Source organism: Sarcophilus harrisii, chromosome 2, assembly GCF_902635505.1.
Source record: "Sarcophilus harrisii chromosome 2, mSarHar1.11, whole genome shotgun sequence".
NCBI classification, from domain to species: Eukaryota; Metazoa; Chordata; class Mammalia; order Dasyuromorphia; family Dasyuridae; genus Sarcophilus; species Sarcophilus harrisii.
Window position 1 is genome coordinate 435,769,593 of NC_045427.1, and position 23,084 is coordinate 435,792,676.

General features: G+C 39.1%; 1 protein-coding gene across 2 annotated transcripts in view; it reads right to left on the bottom strand.

Annotated features, from left to right (window-relative positions):
• Nucleotides 1-1,531: 1,531 nt before the first annotated feature.
• The window catches only part of LOC100922425 (sodium-dependent lysophosphatidylcholine symporter 1-like), a 35,678-nt gene continuing 14,125 nt past the window's right edge, over nt 1,532-23,084 (bottom strand). For both annotated transcript variants that reach the window (XM_031954169.1, XM_031954170.1), the window contains 9 exons: nt 22,505-22,583; nt 17,641-17,810; nt 15,383-15,473; nt 12,874-12,995; nt 11,988-12,071; nt 6,946-7,029; nt 5,610-5,722; nt 4,175-4,318; nt 1,532-3,432 (listed from right to left, as the gene is read on the bottom strand). In XM_031954169.1, coding sequence (XP_031810029.1) covers nt 3,252-3,432; nt 4,175-4,318; nt 5,610-5,722; nt 6,946-7,029; nt 11,988-12,071; nt 12,874-12,995; nt 15,383-15,473; nt 17,641-17,810; nt 22,505-22,583 — 1,068 coding nt within the window. In that variant the 3' untranslated portion in view covers nt 1,532-3,251. The remainder of the gene's footprint in view (nt 3,433-4,174; nt 4,319-5,609; nt 5,723-6,945; nt 7,030-11,987; nt 12,072-12,873; nt 12,996-15,382; nt 15,474-17,640; nt 17,811-22,504; nt 22,584-23,084) is intronic.

The following is a 23,084-nucleotide window of genomic DNA, read 5'->3' on the forward strand; positions in this document are numbered from 1 at the left end:
TGGGAGATGACTAAAAACCATTACATTGAATTCCCAATCCCTATATTTATGCACACATGCATTTTGATTTCCTTCACAAGCTAATTGTACAATAATTCAGAGTCTGATTCTTTTGTACAGCAAAATAATGTTTTAGTCATGTATACTTATTGTTATCTAAGTTATATTTTAATATATTTAACATCTACTGGTCATCCTGCCATTTAGGGGAGGGTGGGGGTAAGAGGTGAAAAATTGGAACAAGAGGTTTGGCAACTGTTAATGCTGTAAAGTTACCCATGTATATATCCTGTAAATAAAAGGCTATTAAATAAAAAAAAAAAAAAAAAAAAAGAGTCATGTCTGACTCTTCAGGACCCCATTTTGGATTTTCTTGGCAAAGGTTTGCCCTTTCCTTCTCAGCTCATTTTACAGATGAAGAAACTGAGGACCACCCTTATGTGAGATATTCTCTGTGTTAGTGAGTATGCCTTTGAAAGACTTAACTCTGATCAATCATAGTCCAAAGGACTGATAATAGAATGTTATCCATCTCTGATACAGAGGTGATGGACTCAGTGTAAATGTGTGTTTTAAAACAAGGCCAATCTGTGAATTTGCCCTGGGTTATGTGACTAGTTTAGAGGCAAACAGCCAGTAAGTATCTGAGGCCGGATTGAACTCATGAAGATGAGTCTTTCTAATTCCAGGCCTTGAGTTCTAGTCACTGTATCACCTAGCCAAGTCTACTCTAGCTTTAAACAATGCCTTTCCTTAATCTTGTCACCATTTTGATTCATTGTCTTCCCCCTTTTCCCTTTATTGCCAAATTCTTCCACTTCCTCGCTATTCTCTCTTCAAGCCCCTGAAATTTGATTTCTATCTCTTCACTATGGTGAAACTCTTCTCTCCCATGTCACCACGTTTAATGGGTACTTTTTTCATGTTTTCAATTTACTTCATCTTTAGGCAGTCACGATATTGTGGACTGCACCATCCTTCTGATACAAATTGACTTGTTAGCCATTTCTCACACTCAAACAATTCCTCTCCTATCTCCAGTTCTTTGCACAGAGTTGGGAATACCACACAGGTCTGGAATGTACTGCCTCCTCAGTTCTGCATCCAAGAATCCCTATCTTTCTTCAGGGTTAGCTCAGGTCTTACCTCCTACTAAAACTCTTTTCTAGAACTCCTTATTGTTAAATGCTTTTTCCCTTTTCACACTGGATAGAGTGCTGAACTTGGAACAGGAAGATTTGAATTGAAATCCAACCTGAGATACTTATTACTTGTGTGACCCTGGGCAAGTCACTTAACTGCTTCAGTTTCTTCAACTGTAAAATGGGGATAACAATAACACTTATGTCCCAGAATTGTGAGGATCAAATGAGGTAATATTTTAAAGTGTTTAATAAATGCTCCTCCCTCCTCTCCTTCCCTTTCCCCCTTCCTTCTTCCTCCCTCCTTTCTTTTCCTTTTTCCTTTTCCTTTCCCTTTTTCCCTTGCCCTTCCCTTTTTTCCTCCTTCCCCCCTCTTCTTTCCTCCCCCTCCCCTTCTCCTATCTTTTCCTTTTCCTTCCCCTCCCTCCCCTTCCTTTCCCTTCCTCCTTCCTTTCTCTAAATAGCTCCTGCCTGGATATTCCATTGGCACTCAAGAATGGGGCAACTACATGGCACAATGGATAGAGTAATAACCCTGAAGTCAGGAGGATCTGAGTTCAAATTTGACTTCAGACACTTAATACTTCCTAGCTGTTGAATGCAAACATCTGAATACCTCATCTCCATCTCCTAACTTGTTCCTCTCTCAATTTCTCTCCTATTCACATAGGACATCCCCCTCATCCTTAAAGTCATCCAGACTTTGTCACCTTTGACGCTTCCTATTTTCTTATTAATCAGCATCCTTTCTCATTTTACTTTTCTTTCCTCCAGTCTTAGAGACCTGGTGGCCCTTGAATCCAAACAGATGCCAAATTCTCTTGTTACTTCATATTTTGAATCAAGTTTCTCTTTTCATTTCCTCCTATAATAACCCTTTCCCCCTACTTCCCTAGACTACTGTAATTATTTCCAACTACCTTGTTGTTTTCAGTCTCTTTCCACTCTATGTTGACCTCCATCCAATTACCCAAAGTGGTCTTCCACTTACTATTACAATCCTGTTATAGCTGTATTCAGAAATCTTCAAAAGCTTCCCCTGAATGATGGAGGAAAACTCAATTCTGGTATTCAAGACCCTCTACAATCTGACTTCAACTAACCTTTTCAACCTAATCTCAGTATTCCTTTTTATATATTCTGAATTCTAACTGAAGTACTTTATATCCACTGTTTTAGTACTGTCTTACCCTCTCTCTGTACCTTTTCCCATATCATATTCCATGCCTTGAATGGATTCTTCCTATCTATTTCACTCTCCATTTTTTTTTTCAATGCTCAACTCAGATGTCAAACCAAATGCTTTCCCTGATGTCTTTGTTTTATTTCTCTCCAATAATATGGAAATAATGTCTCCGTATTCCAATTCCTCACAGGGTGTCTGAACCACCAACAATACTTAAATCTTACTCTTTCTCGTATCATTATTATTTGTATATTTGTCTTTCCCCAGGTGATAAACTTTTTCAGGAGACCTTTGAGAATACAGGATCACAGAAGCCAAGGAGTAAAAGTAATTATATTCCTTTGTGTTCCCAGTACGGAGCATAGGGTCCTGTTAACAAACATTAATTCTCATTTATGTACAGGATCCTATACATAAATGCCAATTAATAAATGTTGTCGATTAAATGAATGAAGGAAGAAGTTGGTTACAGTCTTGATGCCTGGTGAAAAACTTTCTCCTCAGTGCCTTCTCTGAAGAAGATGGCAAAGTCCACCTATTCTGAGAAGCCCTCAAGGATTTCTCAGTCCATATTGCTCTTTTTCTTTCTTCTCCGATAGCATGGTGCAGGATAAAGAGCTCTAGCCTTCGAGTTAGGAAACCTGTATTTAAAACCTGACTCCATTATTTATTAGCTGTATGACTGTGGAGAGGTTATTTCCTGTTTCTGGACCTCAATTTCACCATCTGTAATAGTCTGTATTACTGTCTCCTTGACAAGTTTTGAAGACTATAAAGTATTCTAGAAATAGAAGCTATTGTATATTGTATATTGAGATTTATTTCTTTTTTCCCATTCCTAGTCCAGGGAAATTTTCTTTCCACTTCACCAGGCTGCCAAGGTGGTACCAGGCCCTTCCTTCTTTATAGAGAGCCTTGGGGACTCACTTGGCTGCCTCAATCTTTGTTCCGATCTCTTTCTTCTTTTTCTTATCAATGGGGTAGAAGCAGAAGATAGTCAGGCCGATGATTAACAAGGTGATGGGAACGGGGGCCATGAGCACTCGGAGAACCAGTATAACCCTATGGTTTGGCTCACAGGTCCCAGGGCGGTAGCCTGCAAAGCTAAACACACAGTGGAGAGTTAAGAATATTATGCCCAAGATTATTCCTGTGGATCAGTTCCCATGCTACTGGCTGCATGGCAATAATTTCAGGGTGAGAGGGGAGGAGAAATGGCCAGTCAGAACTCATATTAATCCTTTCCTCTGTATTCCCTCCACAATTAGCGCCAAAACAAGACTGGGGAAAATATCCCAGCAATTTCCTAAAGCCCTCTATGCCACCTCTGGCTACATTCTCCTTCCTTTGTTTTCCCATTCAAGGTCACCCTTGAATGTTTGGAATCAAGGTCATTTTGAATTGTTATCAGGATAAAAACATACAGTGTGGTTTGGGCCAGACATTGTAACTGTTAGGAACAACCCAGGTCTCACCTTCCCCAAGGAACATCCATAGGGCCTGAAATATTTTTAGGGACACATTAACCCTAAGTAATAGGCCCAGACCTTTCCCATCCATGGTAATAACCTCCCAGGGCCATCATTGGGAAAGCTTAGACTTTTCATTTCTTTTAGAAATACCCCAAGTCTTTCATCCGTTATAGGGAAAGCTCTGAAACTTCACATTCAAAAATCACAAGTGAATTGGTAAATCGCCTTAGAAGTTTCTGAGGTCTCAGGGCTCCCAGGACCTGTTAACTAAATGTAGCCATCTTCCTGGGGGAGGAGGGGAATGCTAAAGCAGCTGCTTCCCAAAAAGAAGCTCGACAACCAACCACAAACACGAAGAGTAAAGCAAGTCCTACTGTAAACACATGGTAGAGATCCCCAGGGCCAGACCACCTCCAAACTTGTTGACAAAGATGAAGAAAGAGTAGAAGAATGCTTCCAGGTTATGGCAGGTAGGGTTCTTTAGTTGGAAATCGTCTATGGTGTCTGGGAGCATGGACCTATAGAAGGGAAGACAAAGACTTGAAGGAGTGGAGATGTTTTGCTTACTTGGTGAGGTGATTTACTAGCAAATCATTTTCTTCCTCTGGATCTTAATTTTATCTGCTTCAAAATGATGAATTCCAAGGTCATTTCTAGTTCTAAATCCTATCTATGCTACCTGCCCAACTGGTCCTACATTTTTTGACTCAGGCAATGCCAAAGAAGTATGGCAAGGCAGACCATCCTTCCCTGCCCCTGCCTCAAAGGCATGGAAAGAGTAGAAGACTAGGGTGCTGCCATCAATTGTTGCTATGCCCCCCACATCTGTTCCCCCACTTGGGAACTATTACTTAGAATCATGTATTGTTGGCAATGGAAGGGACCTCAGAGATCACCTCTTTTAATCTCATTTCTATTATAGATGAGGAAACTGTCTTAGAGGAGGGTCACAAAGTGATTTCGTGACCCTGAAACCAGTTCTCCTGATTCTTAGCTCAGGGTCTACTCTGGCTAGTAGGAGGTAAGCTGCAGCCTTAATTTAGGAAGACAGTAGTGCTAGAGTGACGTAGGTCTCTTAGAAGCAATAACTGTTTCCATGGTAATAGGTCCTTCCCAGACATCTTCCCTCTCTCCAGGCCCCAGGTATATTTCTATTGTCTTAAGATGTCAGAACCTGTTAGACTTAACTACTGGTAAAGATAGTCCTTAGACCTAACTCCTAGAGGCCAATTAGTAATGAATCCTTCCTTATATATCCCATTCCTGCCCTAAACAATCTTTTTGTGTTTTGAGGATGAAACTATGTGACCTGAATCCAGTCACATGATATTTTGGGACTCAGTTTCCTTCCCTTAAAAATGAAGGGATCAGTCTGGACTAGCAATTCTTAATCTTTTCCCCTTTGACAATCTGATAAGGTCTGTAGACTCCTCAGAATAATGTTTTGAATGCCTAAAATAAAATACATTGGACATTTTCAAAGAAAACCAATCATGTTAAAATATAGCTATCAAAATATTTATGGGACTCCAGGTTAAGAACCCCCAGTCCAGATGTTCTTTAAGATCTCTCATTGAATTAGAATTCAATGTTCTAGGGTCTCTTCCAGTTTTGGTATTCTGTTTTAAATTCTTAGAGCTTTTCCCACCTCTAATGTTTTGTGACCCCAGACATTTTCAATTCATTGTCAACAAATCCTTTCTCAATCCAGCCCTGATCTAGACTCTTTAGTACAAAAGTCTCCTTTCCTCCTACCATCCCATCTCCTTTTGAAGATTAGGAACTGTCTTGGCAGAAGCCCATACTCACCATGGCAACAAGAAAAGGACAGCTATGCTGCAGCCCATTGGGATCATAAGGAAAGCAAAGGTGAGGAAGTTGTTTTTCACTTGAATCAAAATAATGAAGCTTGGGATGACGAGCTGGGGATCAAAGTCAGTAGAGTGGAGAGAGTGAGTCAGGAGGCAGAAAAGGAGAATTCAATGGAAAGGTACTAAAGAAAATGGGAGGAAGTGGGGGGGGGGTGGGAAGAGCTGCAGGCTTTTCTTTCCTCCATTACCAGGTTTGATCACAGACACACTACTTGGAAGTCAGTGTGGAACAAGGGAAAGGGCGTCTATCTAGAGGAAGACGTGCTGAGTTGGGATCCCAGCTCTATTTGGTGCTTACTTCCTAGCTGACTGCTCAACATCAGTCTTTTCCTCTTTAAAATAAGGAAGATGAACCACATGAACTTTGGGTTCTGATTCTACAACTCTATGGTGTCTAAGGTCTGTTTCTTATCAGAAGTCTTGAGTTTGCATCCAGGTCTTGATGTGTGTTTACTGAGCTTCAATACCCTCACATGTAAAACTGATAATACTGTATGTTCTACCTGCTCTGCAGAGGTTTTATGGGAAGAGGATTTTTGTACACTCTGAAGTATTGCTGAGACTGCTAAATGATACAGCAAAGAGAAAGCTGGGTCTTGAGTGAGGAAACTCCGAGTTCAAATCCAACCTCAGACACTAGCTGTGTGAACCCTAGGCTAGGAAGTCATTTAACCAAGCCCTGCCTCTGTTTCCTCATCTGTTAAATGGGAATAATGATATCTCCCTTCCAAGACTATTGTGAAGATAAAATTACATAGAATAAAGCACTCTGTAAACCTGAAAGTGCCTTTATAAATGCTAGCCATTAGTATAGAAATGTGAATTATAGCCCTTGTTCCTATAAACTTGTTACCTAAGCCAAATTTTCTTCCTGTGACTGAAGGGGAAGTGAGAAGCTGCTGTTTCTTGCTCTGTCACTTACTTGTCACTTGACCTTGGGCAAGTTGAAGAATCTGGATTAGATAATTCTTAAAGCTTCCTCTAGTGCTGATTCTTTATAATAAGCCTGTTGGGCTGAAAGCAGAAGCTCTCCCTACACGAAGGATTCCTGAACCATTAAGATTCTAGGAATGGCGGAGCTCAAGGACCAGATCACAGCAAGCCTGCTGAGCTTTGTTTCCTTCCCCACAATCTGCATCTCTACTCCCTCTGCCCCTCCACTCTTGCTCCCACCTCCTTGTAGGAGTTTTGGCTATATGTATCACTGAAGTAGATCAACAGGTAAGGCTCCAGTGGAATAAAGAAAATTAGCCAGGAAAGCCTGGCAGACTTACTGAATATCCAACAAAAACTGCATTTTTCTTTCCAAACTTCACCAGGAACCATTGCCAGAATGGAATGGTGAAGCAGGCTACCACCTGAGAGAGGAAGCAGAAAAGGCAGGAATTAGTACTAGTGCTTAGGAACAGAAAAGGAGAGGTCAGTGCTAGAGGGCACGTAAGAAAACAGGATGCCACAGATCAGGTCACAGAGTGAGTTAGTTAATATAGAAAAGCTGGAATTAGTACTCAGGTCTCTTGATTCTCAGTCCAGCACTTCTTCTAACATGCCAGGTTAATTTAGACGAGAGCCTTATTTGTCTTGAGGAGAAATAAGGGATGGAAGAGTAGCTCAGGTCTTAGCTGCCATGAAGAAATGCCTTCCTATATGTGCCTGATGTGTATAAGGCATATGGAGGTATGAGGAGTGGGGAGAGAATAAAGAAGAAAAAGAAAAATGTTTCAAAGAAGGAGGAGTTGGAGAAGGAGAAGGAGAAGAAGAAAAAGAAAAATGATAGATGACATGCTATGGATGGTGATCCAAGGAAGTACTGGGAAGAGAACCAAAAAAGAACCATGTCACAAAAACACAGAAAGGAGAGAGGCTATTCCTTTATTCTTTGTAGGTTTACAGTAATAGAATATTCGAGATTTTTGGAGACCTATGCAACTATTTTTACAAATAGTAACATTTAGAAAGTTAAATTTTTATTAAATATATTGAAACATTACACTTAATAGCTAAATTTAAAAAAAAAAGGAGGAAAGGAGGACGAGAGAAAATAAAGTAGATACCAGGTAAGGCACAAGTGATCACAAAAAGTACTATAGGGTTATACTAGGCTCTCCTTTTGAAACAGAAGATATCTACCATGAAAAAGAAGAACTTATAGTTCCTTCAAGTCCTATTTCTTTCAGGAAGTCTTCTCTGACCAACCCATCTCCCCTCACAGACAACTATAATACAAATTTAGCTACAATAAGTACAGAAAAGGGGCACACAATTCTCAGAGGTTAGATGACTAAGGGATTATTTCCAGCTGGGAGACAGAGGACTGGGGAGGGATGAAAATGGGAAAGATTTCATGAAGAAGGCAGCATTAAATCTGGGTCTTCAAGGATGGATAGAAAGTAAATAGAATCAAATTTTAAAAAAAACTATTAACAACATTAAAAACACATTTCTGTAGCATTTTAAAGTTTACAAAGAACTTTTCTGACAGTAACCTTATAGGGTAGGTTCTGTATCATTATCTGTGTTTCATAACAGATAAAATTGAGGCACAGAAAGAAACAGTTAATCCAGGTTCATTTATAACTAGTGTTAAAGCAAAGGTCAAAACCCAGGTCTCCTGAAGTCAGGTCAAGTGTATTTTCTTTGACTTCTTTCTGTTATGTAAATGTACTTCTTTAGAGGCATATATGTCCAACACATTAGTTTTAAAGATGTTCTGCTCGATTATATATTTCTATGAACTTCTTTCTGTTTTCAGAATTTAAAAGAATATTTCAATGATGCTCTTCTTTTTTCTGGCATCAATCTCACTATTCCCGTTCCCCCCCCCCCCCCAAAAAAAAAAAATCCAAAACAAACAAACAAATTTCTCATACAATAAATGAGCATGAGTCAAGCAAAAACATTTTTTTCCCCTAAAACACATTGGCGATGTTCAGAAATGTCTATTTCATTCTGCACTATTAGTCACCTTTGTTGTTAGGAGATTATATCATCCATCCACTGCATTCATAGTTGGTCACTTCGTTGATTATTGTTCTTAAATCTTTCAAAGTAATTTTTTTCTTTACAGTGTTGCTATTATGTGTAAATTATTCTCCTGGCTCTACTCACTTTATTCTGTATTAATTCATATAAGTCTTCCAAAGTTTCTCATTTTTAGAATTTTTTTAGAACACAATAATATTCCATTATATTCATGGACTTTAAATTATCCACCCAGACTAATAGGGGCTCTTCCAGTTTCCAGTTCTTTTCTACAGTGGAGGGAGCTGCTAGAAATATTAAAATATATAAACACATCCACACACACTCATATATTACTGAAGGGTCCTTTTCGCTTTTATCTCTTTGAGATTTATGCCTAGTAGTAGTATTAGGAGGTTTGAGGGCATATTTTATATTTTGGTGACTTTTGAGGGATGGTTTCAAATTGCTTTTTAGAAGGCTGGAGCAATCCATAGCTCTATAAACAAGATATTAATTTGCCTGATTTCCTACATCCTCTTCAACAACTGTTACTTTCCTTTTTTTGTCATTTTTGAAAATCTGATGGGTATGAGGTGGAAACTCAGAGTTGTTTTAATTTTCATTTCTTTAAAGTGACAAGATCACAGAAGGAATCTTCTCTGCTTTTACAAATAGTTTATGCAATATTGAAATTAATTGTCCTTTGAATATTTATAGAATTTGCCTTAAAATTCATCTGGTACTGTTTTTTTTTTTTCCCCTTTGGCAATTCATTTATAGCTTGTCCAACTTTTTAAAAACTGACATTGGGTTACTTAAAGTCTCTATTTCTTGTTCTGTTAATCTGGTGTTTTATGATTTTGTAAATATTTCTACATCTCATTTATCAATTTTCTTGCCAAATAATATAGAAATTAGATATTAATTATTTCTTCTATTTCCTCTTCATTTATTATGAATTCTACTTTTTCGTTTTTGGCATGTACAATTTGGTTTTCTAATCTATCTTTAAAAATCAGATTAGTTAGGGGCAACTAGGTGGGGCAGGGGATAAAGCACCAGCCCTGAAATCAGGAGGACCTGAGTTCAAATTTGACCTCAGACACTTAACACTTCCTAGTTAGTTGTGTGACCCTGGGCAAGTCACTTAACCCCAATTGCCTCAGCAAAAAAAAAAAAAAGTCAGATTAATTAATACTTAATTTTGTAGTAGCCTTTTAAAAAAGTCCCCAGTTTTATTTATAAATTCCTTTTTTTGCTTTCAATTTAATCTTTTTTTAGTTTCAGAATTTTTAGTTATTTGAGTTTGTTACTTTATAATTTTTTTTTTCTTTTTAGTGGCATGACCAACTTCTTGATCTATTATTTTTTGTTGACAAAATTCTTTTGTTGATAAAAAAAAAAACTTGTACAGATAAATGTTTCCCTTAGTTTTTTTTTGGCTACATCTTAAAAGATTGAGTATGTTGTCTCATCATTTTCTTTGATGAAATTATCTCTTGTTTCTATGTTATTTTTTGATCCATTCTTTGGCATTAAATTTAGTCTCCACCTAAATTTGAATTTTTTCTTGAAAGGCTCTTTATTATTATTTCATTTATGGTCAGTTTTTGTGAATTTGTTAATTCTTTGGCATTAAATGATTTAGTCACCTAAATTTGAATTTTTTCTTGAAAGGCTCTTTTATTATTATTTCATTTATGTTCAGTTTTTGTGAATTTGTTTCTGAGGTTTTTATGTGATAGCACATGGTCAGTTTTTGTAAGGGTGGGATACAGAGTTGAGAAATAGATATATTCCTGCTGTTCCTATTCAGTAACTTCCAAAGAGCTATAATTTCTAAAATTCTATTAAAATTCTTATTTCTATGTTGTTTCCTTTTTTGTTAAGATTTATTCCTTTTTTAACTCTACCCTCTCCATAAATCACATCCCCCCATTCCTTTCCTTATTTCTCTCTGTGTATATATTTGTTTGTTGGTTTAGCTCTCCTTTGAATGGCTTAGATACACATTAAATTCATGTGACACCCACTTTCTCCATCCCTTTTCTTCATGTTTGCATATTCTTCTCAAGAATCCTAATTATGAGAAAGAAAAAGTTCTATCTCCCCCCTTTCTCATTTCTTTTCTAGTATATTCCCATCTCCCTCCCCTTTTTTCCTTCTTTTAAGAATCATCAAAACAGGACACAACCACCTTCAAGCCATCTGTCTTATTTAATAACCAGTGAAGTTACTGGAGTTCTGAAAGGACACGTCACTATCCTATGGAAGCATTTGACCATCATTTAATCTTTTTCAATTACTCAAATAGATTTACCTTTCTAGGTTTCTCTTGACTCCGGTGTTTTCATTTCAAAGTATTTGCTCAGCTCTGGTCTTTTCACCAGGAATGCTTTTTTCTTCTATTAAAACGCTTCCCCTCGACCTTTGGTATTATACTCAGCCATGTGTCAGACTCTACTTCCATACTGTATCCTCTTATTTGGGATGATAGTGCCCTGTTTGGGCCTGACCTCAATTACTTGGCTCCTGCTACTGAGTTTTTGACCTCCTTGGCATTTTCCTGTCCAAGGATTCCAGTCTTCTCCTCTGGTACAGAGTGGATTTCTGTACCTCCTCTTCTATATCATAGAGTTCTGCCTGCTCTTGTCCCTGATCCATAGACATAGTGATGTAGGATTCAAAGGTACCTTGGACTTGTTTATCTACTTATTCTAGGCTTCTTGCTCCCTGAGTAAACAGGCTACAGGCCTCAGATACAGGGATTGTCTTACTTTTAGATCTGTATGCCTAGTATTTTACACACAGTAAACACTTAATAAATGGTTTTTTTATTCATTCAAGTGCCCCTGGAATGTCTCTGGTTAGAGTGCTTGTTAAGTTTCCAGCTTGCCTACTTATATTAGTGTTGGTTTCCCTGGTGGAAATGCTTCTGGCTGTCTTTTCGTGCAGTTCAGAGTTGGGTGAAGGCACTTACTGTAGTTTATTTTAGGTTATCTTGATCATTATTCACTTGTTCTTTTTTTGTATCTTTGATGGAGTACATATGGGATAGCTGTGTTGCTGTATGACCTTTCCCATAGCTATATAAACTTGAAGTCCAGTAACTTTCAAAGACCACACAGTACTTCTCTAATGTACCCAAAATACTTGGACAACTTTAAAGAGAAATACAAATGTTAGTCGTTATTACACCCCAGAGAGCCCCCAGGAATGGCTGAGAATAGGTCCTCTGAGATCATGTGAATCTCCTTCTCAGCCTAGAGTCTTCTAGAAATCCCTCATTGGGATCCAGGCAATGGGGGATTTGGCCCACCCAGCTTCTCCCCCAAATGACAAAACTTTGTACCAGTAGGATGAGCAACAGATACTGGAAATACCCCGAGAGACCAGCGGCATGGGTGCAGAAGAAGGCGAAGATCCCCTGGGCCATCTGTGAGAAAGAAGGAGGAGTTTTCAGGGAGATCCAATTACTTCCAGCACTGGAGGGGAGGTTAAGTGTTCAGCGTTGGCTGGATCTCCTTCTCAAAGGATTCCACAGATTCTCTGAAGAGGAATTAGAAACTGAGGTGGCAATATCATGTAGTGAAAAGGGCATAGTATTTGGACTTGGCATTGATGCCCATCCCTGACATTTATAGCTGCTTAATCTTCAGCAAATCACTCTGAGCTTCAATTTCCCCTGCTAAAATCAGAGAAGAAAACATTCTACCTGGTAAAACTGTGATGAGGAAAGCACTTCATTAATCTTAAATTGCTATATCATTATTAGTTTTTTTATCAACATCTAGTCCAGTTTCTCATTTTATAGAAGTGATTTGTCAATGGTGACAAAGTGAGTTATATCTTAACTAGGAATAGAACTCAGGTCTCCTGGGCTTTTCCCACCATAGCACAATGAAATCCAGCTGTGGCCTGCATGGAGTGGGATGGGGCAGATAATAAAAGAGAATCAAGGTCTAGGATTCAGTTGTAACCTTCTCCATCAATATAGGATTCATAGATGTTAGACTCTCAAGACAATCTAGTCCAGTCCCCTTCTCATCTAAAAGATAAGTCCCAGAGACACATGAGGGGGTCATTGGCAAAGCTAGGCTCGGAACCCAGGGTTTCAGACTCTTAAACCCAATGCCACTATACCAAGCCTTCTTTCAAATTCCCCCCACTACTAGTCTAGTTAGAGTCAACCCTTCCTAATCTCTAGGACTCTGACTCAGCAGACCCTGTCCTTTTACCTGGAATGCCATGGAGACAAAGAGAAATCCACTTAGGAGGATCGTGTAGGTCCTGTGACTCATGATGATGAACAGACTGTGAATAAATGGGAGTCTGGACTGGTCCTGTTTCCCAGATGGCTCTGCAATGGAAGGAGTCAGGTGAGGGGCTGATCATGCCATAGGTTAACTTTTGTAGTCGTAGGCACCAGGGGCCTTCTATAACCAGGGAGCTGCTAGACTTTCCCACTGAGTTTACCTGTGAGTTTGCTGTTCCCTAATTTTTTTCCTGGACCTCTCCTTTGCTTGCTCACATTCTATCTTGTTTCGTACCTATTTGTCTTGTACCTATTTGTCTCTATGTGGGTTGTGACTCACTATTTGATTATAGATTTTAAAGTTAGGGCCTATGTAATTTTTTATCCCCTCTCCCCCCAGTTTTTAGTGCTTACTAGGCACTTAAGTATTTCTTTTAATTGTAGAGTCCCCAAGAACTTCTTAACTAAAGTTCTAAAAAAATGACAGATGGTGGAGAAAGAAGAAGATATGGTTACCCCATTAAAAGGCATGGGACCAAGAAGTCTGAGAGGATGGGAGAGGAAAGGAAGAAGGTAGGAGAAAATAGCAAATAAGGGGAAAAGAAGCAGGAACTGGTTAGTGAAAAATTAAGTGAAGCTAGAATATAACAGAGAAGGGAAGAAGTCACTAAGAGTGAAAACCTAGGGATTGATAATCCAGAAAGATAAGGGCTCAGAGAGCTATTCAGCTCAAATTAGAGTAGGAAACTAAAAAACTTTCTTACAGCCTTTAATATACATTTCTTCTTTAGCCTGATTGCATCTGACCTTGTAACATTTTGTTATTATTATTATTCAGTCATGTCCAACTCTTCGTGATCCTGTATGAAGTTTTCTTGGCAAATATACTAGAGGAGTTTGCCATTTCCTTCTCTAGATCATTTTACAGACGAGAAAACTGAGGAAAACAGGGTTAAGTGACTTGCCCAGAGTCACCCAGTAAATATCTGAGATCATATTTTAACTCAGGCTCTCCTTACTTCAGATCTGGCACCTTATTCACTGTGCCACATAGCTGCTCCTATCTTGTATCATATTTATTTCTATATTTGTTGATGCCTCTATTTAACTTCAGGCTCCTTTAAAGCAGAGGCAATGTCCCTTTACTAACTTTTTTTCCCCTAATAATAAACATAGGACCCCTGCACACACCTGCCATTTAACGGTTGGTTGTTGTTCTTCGTTCTCAAAGAGGATCACAATGACACCAGTATATTAGGGTTGAATTACAGTGCATCTGACTGTGGCAGATCAAATGAATGTGACCTCAGAATGTTCTACAGGTCAGGCACAAATAGTCCACGTAAACATTTGGGGTGGATTCTCTAAATTTGTGATCTCACTTGGCTTACTGCAATTCTGCTTTGCTCATAGAGCACAGTGCCTTCTTTGATGCAGCTATGTCAGTGGGGAGTCTTTTGCCAGCATCTCCCATGTCATCTAATTCATTTGAATGCCATTTGACAATTAAAAATTTGTGAAATTGCATTAAATTCCCTCAAGTGGACAGTTTCTGCCACAAGGCCTTATCAGATGGCCAAGGAATATTAGGGGCTCAGTAAGAAAACCCCAAACAAAACCAGGAACTTGGGGGCATAATAATAGGGGGTTCTAGAAAAATTCTTCCTTCTCCCTCTCAACACCACCCTTCACTGGCTTACGTGGTACTTCAGAATGCTCCCAGTCTTCTTTTGATTCACAGCTCCAGTGTCAGTTCCTGACTTGGGACTTTGTTCTAGGGCCAGCTTCTTCCCATTTTCTACTCTCTGGAGGGGATGATCAAGACCTGTTGGTTTTGGCTTCACTTACCTGGGCCACCTGGACGTTTCTATGCTTAGAGTACTAGGAACCCCTGGCTCACATATTTAAAGGGGAATTTTGGCCTCTAGGGTCTACTGGAGTATCTCATGTCAGATTGCTGGGGATCTCCACCCCTTTGGTTAAAGGTTTTAATTCCTATTAAAATGCAAACTTTCCTGGAAGAGTATTCTTAATTCCCTATTAGCATAAATGAATTAATATTCATCCTTGGCCATGGAGGGAGAGGCAACCTATGGTTTCTGAAGCTTGAAAGAAAGGGAACTTGGAGAGAGATGGGGATTTACCAAGGTGGGGATGGCAGAGAACCAAGAGGCAAATCCCTGTTTCATTTGGGGCCTAGGTGTGGACTCTGCCTAGGGTCCGGCCAGGTTAGCCTCTGGGGAGACTTGGCGGTCCCACGGTGCTCTGAAGGCTGTGTCCTATGACATAAGGCAAGCAAGTGAGGAGTAGGGGGGAAAAACTCTGGATTAAAGATCAAGAAACTTAGGTCAGAAATAGACCTCAATGGTCATCCAGTCCAGCTTCCTCCTTTTGCCAAGGAGGAAAAAAGAGGTTGTGATTTGCCCCAAATCACACAACCAGTGTTGCACACCTTCCAGCTGGCCATGGCCAGACCTCCCCAATGCTCTCACCATGCTGCTCTTGCACCCCAAGGACAAGGATGGCACAGGAGAAGCAGTAGAGGGAACTGATGATCAGTGCTGCTATCAGATACGATGCTCGCTGCAGAATAAGGAGAGAATCTGTCAGTGGGCACTCTTCACTGCTCTTTCAGGCAACAAATTTGTCCCTAACTCTCATTTTTGCTCATGCTGTGTTCACCACCTTTCCTACCGTTTCTACTGTCACCTTTATATCTTTTCCAATCTGTAAGGCCCTTCATGTGCTACCACTTCAAGTACAGCCTTCCCTGATCACCAAACCCTGTAATTCTCCCTCAGCTATCCACCTATCTTAACTCATCTTTTAAAGAAATTTTATTTAGTTTTTGACATTTACTATTAAAAGATTTTGATTTCTATTTTTCTCCTCCTTCTCTTCACCCCTCCCCAAGATGGGAAGCAATCTGATGTAGATTTTAAATGTGCAATTATTTTAGACATAATCCCACAGTGGTCATGTTGGGAAAGAAGAATCAGAACAAATATGAAAACCACAAGAAAGAAAAAAAAAGTGAAAACAGTATGTTTTAATCTGCATTCAGACTCCATGGTTCTTTCTCTGGATGTGGATAGCATTTTCCATCATGAGTTTTTTAGAACTGTCTGAGATCATCATATTGCTGAGAAGAACTAAGTCAATTTTAGTTATCTGTACAATCTTGCTGTTACCATATACAGTGCTCTCCTGGTTCTGCTCACTTGACTAAGGATTAATTCATGTAATTCTTTCCAGTTTTTTCTGAAATTGGCCTGCTTATCATTTCTTGTAGAACAATTTAACTCTTTCTCTGGACAGATCCAATCTAAACTCTGATAAAAGGCTTTTCCTGATAAGACCAGACACACAGGATACTTAGAACCTGAAATCCAAAGACCTGAGACCTGCCTGTGACAATGTGAAAATCACTTCAGCTCCTATAAGCATCTGTTTCCTTATCTGTAAAATGGAATATTTGTACTATTCTGTACCATGCCAACTACCATATGTCATCAAAGAATCACTGAAAGTGAGAACAGGAAGACACCTTGGGATAAGGACAGAACAATGAATGCCTGAACTGTAAGGGTACTTGGAATACAGCATCTCTATCATAGGTGAATTATGCCTCAGAACATAGCATATAGAAATTCAGAGCAGAAAACAGAATTTGAGAGATGGAAGGAACAACTTCAGGGCCCAGAAGCCAAATGGTTCTAATTATGAAAAATGCAGAGTTGGAAGGGATCTTATCTGTATTTATCCAACTTCTTCATTTTGTGGGTGAGGAAATTTAAGTCCAGAATGAGTAAGGAATTTTCCCCAACATGGGCAGTTGGGATAAGCTCTGGATTCAAATCCAGGTCTTCTGACTCTTGGCCCAGTATTCTTTCAATCTTTTCACTCACCCATGATCATCTTCTTTAATTATTCTCCCATAAATAGAAATGGTAACAGTTAAGCTTTATGTAAAACTTACTATGTACCAAGCACTTTGTTAAGTACTTTACAATTATTATTTCAATTGATCCTTACAACAATCCTAGGAAGTAGATGCTATTATTATCCCCATTTTACAGATAAGGACACTGAGGCAAAGAGAAGTTAAATGACTTGTCTGTGTGTATATTATTTCCCTAGCTAGACAGTGAACTCTCTTCAGGGCAGAGACTGAGTCAGGTCTACTCTGGTATCTTCTATTATGATGAAGTACAGGGCTGAGCCCCCAAAAGAAAGAATTTGTCAGTCCCAAGAGGCTTTGGAGCTGATGTCTGGCTGTCAGCCATCAGAAGAGTGGAAGGAGAGAAACTTAACAAACCCTAAATAAGATGAACATCTCCAAAGACAAATCAGAACAGAAAAAGAGGATTACACATGTAGTCATGAATCTGACCACAGATGGCTTCCAAGTATAAAACAAATTCAATGTGTTATTTTCAAAGCTACCCTGCTTGCCTTGGCCTTCCTACTGACCTTCCTTCTGTTCTTTCCTGTACATTAAAAAAAAAATGATTCAATAGGCCTTTAAAAAATTACTTTTCTTTTTCTTTCTTTTTTCATTTTGGCAACTGTACTGTTTATCTCTCCCTTACCTCAACATGCAAACATTGAAAGAAAAACAAAAGTCATATGAAAAAGACATAGTCAAACAAAACACATTCCCACATTGGCAGTGCATGAAAATATGTCTAATGCGATTATAATCTGAGTCCACCTCCTCATTGCTGGGAAGTAGGTAACATATACTTACTGCGTTTTTCAAGGTTTCGGTTGATGGGAAAGTGTAGTTGCTCACAGTTTCATTAAACAGGGATCCATTGAGTCCCTGGCAGTTGGAAATTATTTTGGCCTGATGTTTGCCCACAATCAGCCCCTGGAGGCCACTGCCAATGAGGGTACTCAGAATCTCTATCGCCATCCCTATGGGTGGGAGATACCAGTTAATGGGACCCAAAATAGAATTTCCTTGGTTTATGTACTCCAGCCCAAACCCATTTAAACAAATCTCCCCTTACATGCTTTTAAATGAGTGGGGCCTTAGATCCTTTCTAAACCTTCTGCTTGATTTCAGGGATGAAGGCATATGAGTTAGAGCTAAAAAGGACTTTTGCCATAATACCACCTAACTTGTTTCCAAATGAGAGAGAAAAACAAGAACTGTCCCCTTGCCCCCAATTCTCTTATGGGTCAAAACTCTGGGTGCATTCTCACGGGAGGTAAGAATAAACCTACTCTCAAGAATGAAACAAGCAGGATCTGGCAGAAGCAGCAATTCAGACCTGCAGTCTGGATTGGAGGACAGCCATCTGGGAATGTGAAGATGGCTAAGAAATGGGCCAGGTTAGAGGAAGGAGGGAGAAAAGGTCAACAACTCAGGAGCAAGGAAAGAAGGCAAGAAAGTCGGGTCTGGCTACACCCTTCCTTTACACATGGTGCTTTAGTGGCAAGGGTGAGATTGGATTCCATACCCTAATACCGTATAGGCAGCACTATACATAGAATTTAGGTGCAGTATCAGGTTTGCCACTTAATCAGTCATGTGACTTTTTACAAGCCAATTCCCATCTCAGGTCCTCAGTTTTTTCTGTTGTTGTTTTGTTTTGTTTTTATTTTGTTGTTGGGTTTGTGGTTGTTGCTGTTATTTCTTAAATCTGTAAAGCTGTCACGATAATTCTTGCTCTTTCTTTTCCAGGGCTATCTTAAAAATTAAATGAGGTACATGATTTCAAAGTATTTTATAAATTGCAAAGGACCTTAAAATGTGTGCTGTTATTGTAAGATAAGGTATTATATGGAGATTATGGAAGCATGATGGATGGAGTGTCTTACAGGGAGGAAACTATGGCCTCAAATCCTACCTCTGACACAGGCTATATGATCCTGGGCAGATTATTTGACTTCTGAGTGCTCCAATCGACCTTTTCTCTTTAAAAATAAAATATTGCTGCTGTCTTTTGGTTTTATATACTTCTCGCTACCCAGAGAACCATTCCCCCGTAACAAAGACTGAAAAAGAGTCTAGTAGCACATACTATATTTCACTCTCATAATCTCCCACCTCTGCATAGAATGGACAGACTTTAAATTGATGAAGGAATGTTACTTAGGATGTCAAGAGCTGGACAGAGATCAAAGGCCAAACTCTTCATTTTATAGATACTGTCCTGCACTGACCCCTTTCAGCTATGACACTCTATGTTTGAAGGTTCCTGAAATCCCATAATCTAAAGTCCCTTCCAATTCTTCTTTCTATATTTTAAGATCCTTTCCAGTTCCAATAGTCTATGTTCTAAGGTCCCTTCCAGTTCTAACATTTTACATTCTAAGAGCCCTTCTAGCCCTGACATTCTCCATTTTAAGACTTCTAGCTCTGACATTTATGGTCTAAGGTCTCTTCTAGTTCTGACATTCTATGTTTGAAGGGCCCTTCTATCCCTGAAATTACATATTCTAAGGTCCCTTCCAGTTCTAACATTCTATATTCCAAGGTTTCTTTCAGTTCCAATACTCTATGTTCTAAGGATCATCCTAGTTCTGCAATTCTATGTCCTAAGGTCTCTCCCAGCTCTGACATTGTGATTCTGCAAATACAGTACAGACTGCAGTGGGTAAGGGATAAGCTCCGAGGAATGGTTGGTGCTCTGGATTTGAGGTGGGGTGTGGGGATGGTGCTGCCAAACCATCAGACAGATGGGATCTGTGGAGTGTGTGGGTTTCCATGACTCACACTCAGCTCTATGGAGGTTACATTGCCCTTGGCTCAGGTGAGTCACTGTTGTGTTCCAGGAAGCCCTCTGACTGTAACTCAGACTCTCACTCAAAGAATTTGTGTTTTCTTTGTTCAAAGCTACAAGTGAGTCTGGAAGACGTGGGGGCCTTGCTGTCAGCCTAAAATTTTATTTCAACCCACTTGATCTGTCAACAGAATCACAAGCTATATATAAGTTCCTTTACCTATAGACACTTCTGCCAAAGTGATGGGAGACTTGGAACAGGCTCATTAATTCCATTTCTCTATAGAATTCTTTATATAGTAAAAAACCCTTGGCCAAAAGTTTAGAGAGCTGAGTTCTAATTCTAACTCTGCCATTTACTTGTTGTGTTATTTTGGACAATTAATTTTCTATAATTCCCTATTTATAAAATGAGGTGGTTGACAACTTGGCCTATATTCTCAGGTCCCTTTCAATTCTACTGTGTTCTAAGGTCCGTTTGAGCTCTAACATTCCATGTTCTAAAGTTCTCCAGCTTGGACATTGTTCTAAGGGTCCTTTAAAATCTAAGGGTCTCTGAGTCTATAATTCTGATTACAGCCCTTGCTGTAAGGCGATTCTTGTGTACCTCCCTAATTAACTAGCCTACTTTTTTTTTTTTTTTTTGTATTTATCATATTCAACATTTCTTTTTTTAACGAAGTTTTTTATTTTCAAAACATATGCATGGATAATTTTTCAACATTGACCCTTGGAAAATCTTGGATTCTCATTTTTCCCCCTTTCCCTCCACCCCCTCCCCTAGATGGCAAATAATCCAATATATGTTAAAGATGGTAAAAATATGTTAAATCCAATATAGGCATACATGTTTACACAATTATCTTGCTGCACAAGAAAAATCAGATCAAAAAGTTAAAAAAAAAGGAGAAAGAAAATAAAATTCAAGAAACCATAACAAAAAGAGTGAAAATTCTATGTTGTGATCCACTCTCAGTTCCCACAGTCCTCTCTGTGTAGATGAACTAGTCTAATTTTCACAGCAGCTCTTACAAACCTTTCCATTTCTTCATATGCCTCCATAGCTCCCCCTCCCCACCCTCTTAGCTGAGGACATTATCTTGTAGTAAGTGAAAAAAAAACTGGGCCATTCACTGAAAATTCCTTCTTTTTTACTCTTCATCTCAAATGACTCAGATGCTCCTGCCACCATCTCCTCTTTTTCACATGAAGAAGTGACTCTTTTCCTTGTCAAGACAAATCCCTTCATGTGCATAAGTGATCCCAATCCCAATAAATACATATAAAATGGCTTATTCCCTTTGGTTGATGGGCTTTTCTATCAATATTAATATTTACTCTAGCAGATTTTTCCCTATAATCCCCACTCTCAACTTTTATGTCTCCCTGTCTACTAATCCCTATTGCTCATAAGCATACTCATATTTCCCCTAACTATACTCAAAATATGTCCTTTTGAATCTTTGCATCCCCACTAAATATCATCCTATATGCTTTGTGCTTTTTGTGGCTAAACTCTATAGAAGACCATCTGTAATAGGGCTGACACTTCCTCTCCTCTTACTCCAATTGTTTTCTCCAAAATTACTGATAATTTCTTAATTGCTTAATCCAATGGCCTCTTCTCAACCCCCTCCCTTGTGAACCTGTATACAGATTTTAACCTTGCTGATCACCTTTCTTCTTGATACTTCCTTCTCTGTAGGTTTTCAATACTCCTATCTCCTGCTTCTTCTATTACCTGGCTCACTGCTTCCTCTCAGTCTCCTTTGCCCAATCTTCATCTATGTCATGTCTACAAACTGGGTACTAGTAACTAACCCAGGACTTTGTCTTGGGTCCACTTCTCTTCTCCCTCTATATTATTTGCCTTAATGAATGGACTATTATGATAGCCTGCTGGTTAGTTTGTCTGCCACAAGTTTCTTCCCACTCCATTCAGGTTAAAAAAGTGATTTTCCTAAAACACAAATCTGATCATGTCATTGGTGAACCTAGACAGGACATTTAATCTCTCTAAGTCTCAGTTTTTCCATTTGTAAATTGGGCATAGTAATAGTAATTATGTCAAAGAGTTGTAAGAATTAAGATAATATATGTAGCTTTGTTAAAATGCTATGTTAAATGTTAAAGTGATATGTAAACAAGTGATATTATCCCTGTCCAAGAAGTAGGCCCTCATATCAAACTCATATTGAGTGAACTGTACTAGTTTTACTTGGCTTTGGCATTTCTCTCAGTTGGTTATGAGTAGAGGTAAAGTGTAAAGGGATGGGAATAAAGGCAGTAGTGCCTAAGGAAATATATACACATACATACTTAGAAACTCAATTTTCCCAGATGAAAGATATGTTTTTTGATGTGTAATTAATGCCTTACTGTCTTCAGGTTTATGAGATTTATTCTTTACAACCTTGGGGGGCAGATAGGACAAACAATATTATACATCATTTGACAGCTGAGGAAACAAAAGTTTATCAAGATGGAGTGATTTGCTCAAGAACAACAGACTAGAGGTATTTGATATAAATATCATTATCACCATTTTAAAGATGGGAAAACTGAGGTTGAGAGGGGAAGAATGACTACTTACTCAAGGTCACATAGCCCTACAACATGGATTTGAACCCAGGTCTCTTAATTTCAGTTCTAGTAATGGAAGGATGGGGATTTGAATTTTTTTATTTTTTTAAGCAAAGGACATCGTAAAATTCTGTCACTAGTCTCTGGGTCACTGAGGGAGAAGTGTAACATAGGTGAAGCACTGTGATTATGCTGGGGCTCTCAGTTAGCATTTGTCTAGGAGATGCTCAAGGCCATCCTAGAGCTGAAAAAAATGCACTCCACCCCCATCCCCTTTCTGGGGATGCTGGCACTTACTGTAGGCAGTGACAGAGTCTCGATCACTCTGGCTTCCTCCCAGGAACATGGTCATTGAAGTGTATGGCACATGGTAGCACTGCAGAGACAAGGTTCTATGGGTACTGAGATCTCTAACTCTGTCTTATGCCCCTTGCCCAGTTCCCCTCCCCTGGCCCCAGAGCACAAATAGACATTTGCAGGCACAAAATGGCTATGTCTCTAAACTGCCTGTGCTCATACAATTAATGAGCTCAGACTGAGCTTTGCTATCCAATGGTTGTTTGCTTATTTTACCGATTAATTCCTTTCTGTTCTGACAGCTTTTTACACTCTACTTTCCCATCTTTACCTTGCTTCCTTCCCTTTACAAGTCTGCCCTTTATCTCAAAATGGTGGAGTGGGAAGGAACCTTAGATGTCATGTAGTTAAAATCTTTTATCTTTGTGACCTTTCTGTAATATTTGACTCTCTCCTCCTGGATACTTTCTGACTTTTTTGTGACACTGCTCCCTTGGTTCTCCCACCTATCCGAAGGCTCTTTCTTAGTCTTTCTTCATGTATCATCCATCCATCCATCCATCCATCCACTATCCATCAT